We start from the raw sequence: 8,167 nt of genomic DNA, 5'->3' as shown, positions 1-8,167 counted from the left end.
TTGTGAGTAAGCTACCTGAGATCTAACTAGATATATGGCTTGCAGTAACTCAGATGCGTGATCAAAGGCTACCTCAGCCACCCTGGTTTGCTCTATGGGATTTCTCTGATATTGCTCTACCCTGTACCCTACTTCAAACCTACTCCTTGTAACCAATAAAGTTCTCCTTTGTACCTAGCTTGGGAGACTTATTGGGAGAGGGGCCTAGATTATGTCTTGGGGTCTCCTTTGTTCGGCTGACTAAGGGAGACCACTACTTGTGCTTCAGACTCAGGGAAGCACCCCAAGTTCTTGTAGTGGGTCAAGTACCCTCAAGGACTACTAGGCCCGTGTTTCCCAGGGAGCACAGTGCCAGGATCAGGCCAGACCTGGGGGGTGGTAGTGTTTCCCCCAGGCTAGCAGGTGTGCTCCAAGAAGGGGGTTGGCTAGATTTGAGGTGCCCCCAGGGAGGCACTCGGAGCCTGGAAGGTAGTCGGGCACAGTGAGGTGGGTGGCTCAACGCAGGAGCACCCCCTACCGGCTTGCCACACCTCCCATTTCCATAAAATGGGCATTAAGCCCCAACACCTCAGCGGGTACTAAACCATGCCAGAAGAACACTTACAGTCTCTGTCACTTTGAGGTCCAGGCTGGGCAGAGGTGGCATGCTGACCACTGTCTTCCTCCGGATCCCGCTGTAGCAATACGTGTGGGCAAGTTAAGGGCAGATGGAACATACCCACCACGTTGCAACAGCAGATATGAGTGGAAGAGAAGCTCAAGAGGTCGCTGCACGCCCATGAACAAGGTGCCTCCTGCCACCTCCAATCTATCTAGCATAAGGGATCAGGTCCCCTCTTGTCTCTTACTGCAGCACAGCCTGTGGCCTGCTCAGTTCCACACCAGCCCAGGCAGCTCCCTGCCTGTTTCACTTCCTCCTGCCCATGTGCTAACCCAAGTCTCCCCTCACTAATAATAAGACTTTTGCTTCCCTAGCACTTTTACTTAAAGGATCCCTGAGTGCTTTGCAGACTACAGCATCAGCAAATTCCAGTGGTCAAAACTCCTGAGCAGAGCCCTCCCACCCAAGCCCAAAGACCAGGTTTGTAAAACTGTACATTGGGAGTTCCTGTTCCATGCTGCCAGCTCTTGGGGCCTTCAAGAATTACATCTTCCAAATACTATCTGTAATCACAAGAGCTAGAAACTTTCCAGGGGAGGTGGCAGCTGGTCAAGTCACATGATGTGCCTCTCATGTCACTGCATGACTGTAAGTGCCAGGACTTCAAGACAAACTCCAGCCACTTGCAAGAGATGCAAAGACTTTTTTTTGGCTAGAAAACTTCCAAGAACTTTGCAAACTACTGTTTGTTCATAAGAAAGAACCCAGGCACCCTAACATAAGGCCCCTTGCTCCAGCCACTAGATTCCAGTCCCTTTCCCAGAGCTGAGAGGAGAACCCAGGAGCCCTGACACCCACCGCCTTGCTGCAGCTGCTAGACCACCCATTGCAGCAACACAGCGGAATGTCAAATAAAAAACTGAACTTTTCAATTCACTTCTGTTCTGAAGCCCTTTAAAAAATAGGCAGCACTTTCCACTCCAAGCTAAAGTGACACCAGCCCTTTGCATGGCCTACTTCCAAGCCCATCATGGGCAGCTCTTTAGTGCTCAAGGATATTTTGATTGTCCACGTCCTCCCAGTCTCCTGGCTTTGATGTGTGGGAAGATCTCCCGAATGATCTTCCCAAAGTTGGCTGCACTCAGAGGGCGGCAGCAAAGGTTATCACAGTAGCGCCTGCAGGGAGAGACAGAGACCAAGACGCGGTAAGCAGGGAGTGGGTTTCACCCTGATGTAGAGGTTCCCATCCTTCTGGGTATGTGAGACCAACTCTTCCAATGGATTTCTATGGGCCTCATGACCCCACCTGTAACTCCTATGATCCCGTTTGAGGTCTGGCCTCCTAGTTTGAGAACCACTTCCCTAACAACAGAAGCCTGAGTTAAATTCCTCCTTTCCTGTACTCTTGTGGATTCCCATCTTGCACAGGCAGCTTTTCTGATTTACCAGTCCCATATCCCAATATCCCATATCCCAGTCCCATATCCCACCTTGGCCTAGATCTTGCATGGAGCTGGAAGGTCTTGGGGAATTTAATAAGGCTGAGCATCCTGAGAGGAGCATGAAGCTGTCTGGGATTTATTGACCTCTGTACTGTAGTGGCCCCTGGGAGCCCTCATGTTGACGCATGACCCCAGGTGCCAGGTGCTATGCAAACTCAGGACAACAAGACTCCAAAGAGCAGAGTCTTAGACCTCCCTACAAAAGAAAGCACCATTGCATCTTTAAAGAACAAAGACATTCAAGAGTTTCGTTTCTCTAGCAGTGCTGTGGTCTGACTCTGATTCACTACTGACCCAGAGGAATGAGCACTGTCCCTTAAATATACCACCCGCTTCTACAGCATTCTGGGCTTTCCTGGTCCACTCTCCATCCAAGCTCTGATACAACTAGGCCCTGCCTAGCTTGTGAGATCAGGGTGGCTTACAGCAATAGGCAGCAACAGCCACAGCCTGCACAGAGGTGCCCTGTGCCTTAGACACACACTCACTTGTATGCATCGTACACATCCTGCTTGGGCAGGCAGGTGTCTGTGTGCTCCTCCAGGTGGTTCCGGATCCAGTTGCATGCGTGCATGTGCTCTGCAGTGTTCAGCGAATTCAGGTCCAGGCTGCTGCTCCCGAACAATCAGGTCAGCAGAGGTGATGCAATTAAAGAAAGCATCAGTTAGATATCGCCAGTGTCAGCATCAGGACAACAGGAGGGCAAGGCAGTGGCAGGCTGCTGTTAGGCAAATAGGAGGATGGAAATTTGTCTGCAGCAACTATCAGATCATGGACATTTTTCAGTGACTTACAGCCATGCCCACCCAGATGGAGACAGCATCAAGGGAAATGCCAGCAATTGCTCAGGGAAGGAATGGCAGCACCTTGCCTTGAAGCCAAGAGTCCTAATTCTCAACTGACTAATCAGTTGGCCACATCCCACCACAGAGCTAGGCACAGAACTCCAAGCTTTCTGCTCTCCCCATTAAAATCCCAGATCCCAGAACCAGCACCAGTGCCCAAGGATCTTGTCTCCCAATCTCACTGCTCTGACTACTGAACCCCAGTCTGCCCAAAGCCTGAACCCAAGGAGGTATCTTGGTCTGTTACTAACCTTTTCTCCCCAGAGCTCGGACCAGATGGTAGCTGCAGGTACAGGTAGAGTTTGTCGTTGTCCGAAAATTTCTGCACATCTTGCTATTGTTTGCCATGGTTAAGGGGGAGCAAGGGGTGGAAAGAACAAAGGGGTCAAAGATTGAAAGAAGTGAGAAAATGGCCAGAAGGTAAAATATCTTGCTGCTTTCAGTTAGGAAAAGAGGGGTTTTAGCTGGCACGGTTTTATGACCATTAGTAGTTCACAGCACTGCAAGGAGCAGTGATGGGCAGGGTTAATACAAATCCATGAATCAGGGCATTAACTGAGCTCCAAAGGCACTAGGAAGGAATTATGCTGTTGCTAGCACAACATGTAGCACGACATGCAACACAGCCTAACACAACACTGCTGTGCTGAGCACATCATGGGCAGTAAGGGGAGGGCATGGGGTTCTCATTAATTCTTGAGGTGGCATCTGGGAGCATCAGAACTGCTGAACTGACCCACTCAGGCATAGTACAGGCAAGTCTCTCCTTAATCAAAGCATCAGTTGGACAGAGGAAGAGGCAGGACAGCATGTGGAGCCAACAATGGTAGAGCCAACAATGTGACTAAGTGCACCATCCAGTGCACTTAGGCACAGTAACAACCCCCCAAATGCTCCCAAAGACACTCACCAGAATGCTATCGACTTTGTTCTGCACCAATTTGCTGTTGAAAATACAAGCACAAAACGACAGTCAGTGGTGGCTACTGTGGAGCTTTCCCATTGCTATCCCAACTCCAGGGAATGGAAGGCTGCTTGTGGGTTGCTGGAAGAAACAGGAGTGCTCCCACCTGCATGTTTGCACAGCGCCCACTCCCAAACACCACTCCCTATCTGCCCACAGCTCCATCCCATCCACCCAGCTGAGTGCACTTTGCCCACGGGGGTCCCAGGTCTGTCTCCATGGATGTGGGGTGGAGATGGGCCAGGGTGCCTGGGCACAAGAGCAAGGTTAGGCTGTGATGCCACCCCTGCCCTGCCAAGCGCCTGTGGGTGGTAGGATCAGCTGCACATGCCACAGCCCAGGCTACCCCTTGCAACTGGGCCAGGTGGGGCTGAGGGATCTGCCACAGGCTGGACAGAATTCCTTGGCAGGTCAGATCCAGCCTGCAGGCCATAATTAGCCCACCCCAGTTCCAGTCCCTTTCCCAGAGCTGAGAGGTGAACTCAGGAGTTAAATTACTAGTTCATTTAGTGGTAGTGCTGGAGAGGAATGATGTTGCAGATACAATGGTCCAAGCATTACACAAGAGGCAAGAATTTTTGTAGGTGATCTCTTGTATTGGACCAACTGCATGGTTGGGAGTTAGACAAGCTTTCAAATGCAAGGCATTCTTCATCGGGTCTCTCACAGGACATAACCTCTGCTCCACCCACTGGCATGCACCTTGCCAGCCCACAGCCCACATGCCACAGTTGTGCTGTGCCTCTACACTCCTGCCCGTCACTCTGTTGCCAAATCAACCCCCTCTTCAGACGACACTGTGTACATCACCATTCACTACTGGTAAGGTCTCAGAGAGGTGATGTGGTAACAAAGGGGCATGAAGCAGGAAGAGGCAATGGGGGCAGAGATAAGGTTGAAGTGCATGGACTGGGCTGGATGCTGAGGTGTGTGCCCAGGAGTAGAGGAGTCAGCTGGGTGTGTGCTGCTGAGTGGCCTGGCTTGTCTTATATTGCCGAGTGCTCACTTCCTTGTTGCTGTGGGATTAAGGGGAAGGGGGATGTCTGTGCACACACCCATGGCCACAGCCACCTTAACTGCGCCACAGCAAATCCTTTTTGCATGCTAGTATTTCTGGACCATGGGCCTGATCCCTACCCCCTGCCCCTGGGCCTCCCACGGCCATTCACACCAATATAAAGTGAGTGCAAAATGGGCATGCAGTCCTGCAGGGTAGAGCACTGGGCTGGGACTCAGGAGACCTGAATTCTGCTCATGGCTCATGCCAGACACCCCTACCAAGTCCCTCCCCTCACTGTGCCTGCTCTTCCTCTCCCCATCTCTTGCCTATGCAGCCTGAAAGCTGCACTGCATGTCCACACAACACTCTGGGAGAGCCCCAACTCTGCTGGGGACCTCCATGTGCTCCCAATACATATTATACCTATCTTGCAAAGGGGTGGGCATCTTTTTGGGGCCAGGTGTTCAGTGTCTCTCTGACAACCAGGGTGCTGGGCTCTAATGGAGAGCTCCCAGGCCCATGGCAGTGAAAACAGTAATGATGTACAAGGTAATAGACAACACCATGACAAGCCCTGTAAGGCTACAAAGCTGGTGGCTGACACTGGTACAGAGTGCATGGACAATGAGGAGCCTGCCACAGAGTGGAAAATGTTGCCCTTACGAGATGGTGCTCTTCAGCTTCTGCAGAAGAGTGCTGGGCTCAGTGGCATCCCCCGGGGAACTCCCAGGCGGTAAACTTCCCTTTTTAGAGAGCTTGGCACTCAGTTCGTTGTCCGCCATGGCATGAGGTTTAGAGCCTGGGGGAGAAAACACAAGACAATCAGAACCCAGCCAGCCGCCATGCAGACCCTTTCCAGCTGGTGCAGAACCACCACTGGTGGCTTCAGCCAAGCTCGGCACCACCAGCCCCGCTGCTTGGAGGTGAAATTCTGGAGCCCAGAGTGACCCAGGCACTGTTCACGAGGCAGCTGCAGAGTGGTACTGTGAGATAGATGTCTGTACAGTGCCTGGCCTCTGGGGCTCCTGGGTGCTACCACAATCCAACTAACAACTTGGGAAAAGAATGTGATTTGTGCTTGTTGGTGAAGAGCTGGCCCTGAGATGTGGCCAGGGGGTTGGCTGCTGATGCTTGCTCGCACACTTGGCGGCAAAGTGACCAGCAGGTCTAGGCTCAGGAAGGCTACAACCAGAGGGATCCTGTTGCCACATTCTGTTGCACAGGCACCAATTTAATTCCCACCACCATCTCAGCATGTTTTTCCAGCTACTCCAGGGCTGAGCCATTGTCAACCCCCGCACTTCCCTGCTGTCTGCTCAAGGCAGGGGCTTTTCTCATTAGGTGCTTTCTGGCTGTGACATATGACAGGGGTTGGAGTGGACGATCTATCTTATAGACCCTTTGGACAAAACAGCTGCAACTGCAAGGACTGGACTCAGTGACCCACAAGCCCCCCTCAGCCCTATGTTCCTATGTCAGCTAGAAAGCCTGGGAGAACAGACCTACTCTGCCAAGCTGGGGCGTCTAACCACTGTCCCCCAAATCTATCTTTAAGCATCCGATCTTCATGGGTGCTGAACCTTGGAGATTCTCAGTCACTCAAAGAGGAGCTGGCTAGAGGGTTACAAGAACATAACTGCAGCCACACTGGGTCCATCTAGCCCAGCGCCCTGCCTCTGACAGTGCCAAGCAGCAGATGCTTCAGAAGACGAGTGCTGGGAACAGGGGGCATATAGAGTGATCCACCCATGTCACCATCCCTTCCTCACTGCTGTTTGGTCATGCAGAATTGAGGCAGAGAAGAGGAGGAAGAATTCCACTGGAAAGGGGGAAAAAAGTTTTGAACCTCCTGCTGTGGGAAGTGTAACACAGACAGAGCATTACAAAGCAGGTGCTCATCTGTTGGGAATGAGAAAAGAGGAGAAAGGTGGGTATATATTAGCTGATCACTAGGAGGCACGAACAGGATGTGGCCAAGACCTGGCAAACACAACCCTAGGATGTATCCAGCAAGGTATGTCCTTTAGTGGAATCCCAGGTACCACTTGTGTCAGCCATATCCAGGAAAAGAGAATTCAAAGGGGAAGGGAAGGGGGCCAGGGTGATCAGCACAAGGGAGAGGAGACCACAAGATCGTGCTTTGTTTAGCCTGGCACAGCAAAGGCAGAGAGGGGTCTGATTGCTGTCTGTAATTGCTGCCAGCCATAAATGCCCAGAAGGAAGAAAAGGTATGTAATCTGGACGAACATGCTGGCACAAGAACAAACAGGTGTGAGCTGACCAGGAAGAGAAATCTAGGCTGGAAAGTACAAGTTGGTTTTTAAACAGCAGTGCAGGGAGGTTCAGGGGCCAACAGGAAAAGTAGGAGTAAAACTTAACTGGTGCTAACATGAAGCTTGACAGATTTACATCTGGGATTACCTGAGGCAGTTCCGTGTGATGGTCAGAGGCTGGCCCAGGAGATCTCTTCTGGTCCCGTGCTCCTGTGAAAGTCCAAGGTACTTCCTGTGAATGTCCGGCTCTGCCCAGACACAGCCCCTGGCCGATGTTAGGCTGAAGGCAATGGCGCTTGCTGGAATCTGAGAGCAGCTGAGTTAATCCCCAGACTCTTTCAATATCTGTCATTAAGGCCCCAAAGATTCAGAAGCCTCATTTTCTCCTGCAACACTTTCCTTCCAGGCCCTGATCCTACAACAGGGTCTGCACCCACTACATAATGGGATCTGCACCTTGAAGTGTCAACCTAGGAGTTTGTACATCCCCAAGCACAAAGAATCCATGACACTCACTGTGGCATCTGGCACGATCACAACAGCAAATAAATGACAGCAAAAAAAGTCTGGTGTATGCATATAACAAGACAGACAAGGTTCCTCGGGTGAATTTGATATCTTATTAGACCAACCCAAATAGTTGGAGAAAAGTCATTAAGCAAGCTTTCGGGTTCAAAAACCCTTCGTCAGGCTAAGGAAGCTTCAGCAGTCGGTGTGTGCTCTTCCTGGATGGAATGAAAAGTAAACAAGCCAGGGGCTGGGCTGGGCTGGGCTGGGCTGGGGAGTCAGTTGCCAGGCAGATTATAGTGTATCAAAAATCCAATGTCTATGTTTAGTCCATGATCTCTAGTATCCAGGAGGTCGGTGAAATGGAGCTCATAGGCTGGTCTCTGGGAAGTGCTGTGTAAGTTTCCCTTGAGGATCAGGACTGAGAGATTGGAGAGAGAGTGGCCCTCCTGTGAGAAATGTGCCCCCACCGGTA

The 8,167-nt window shown here is 51.3% G+C and overlaps 1 protein-coding gene across 1 annotated transcript in view; it reads right to left on the bottom strand.

The window, feature by feature from the left end:
• The window catches only part of RFX5 (regulatory factor X5), a 23,391-nt gene that overhangs the window by 7,682 nt on the left and 7,542 nt on the right, over positions 1 to 8,167 (bottom strand). The window contains 7 exon segments of the mRNA XM_014525998.2: positions 605 to 686; positions 1,661 to 1,777; positions 2,592 to 2,714; positions 3,200 to 3,282; positions 3,859 to 3,892; positions 5,576 to 5,711; positions 7,334 to 7,501. Of these exon segments, the coding sequence (XP_014381484.2) occupies positions 605 to 686; positions 1,661 to 1,777; positions 2,592 to 2,714; positions 3,200 to 3,282; positions 3,859 to 3,892; positions 5,576 to 5,694 (558 nt within the window). The 5' untranslated portion in view covers positions 5,695 to 5,711; positions 7,334 to 7,501.

This window comes from Alligator sinensis, unplaced genomic scaffold (genome assembly GCF_000455745.1).
Source record: "Alligator sinensis unplaced genomic scaffold, ASM45574v1 scaffold880_2, whole genome shotgun sequence".
Lineage (NCBI taxonomy): Eukaryota > Metazoa > Chordata > Crocodylia > Alligatoridae > Alligator > Alligator sinensis.
The sequence above is the reverse complement of the archived record's forward strand: the minus strand, read 5'-3'. Positions and strand labels throughout refer to the sequence as shown.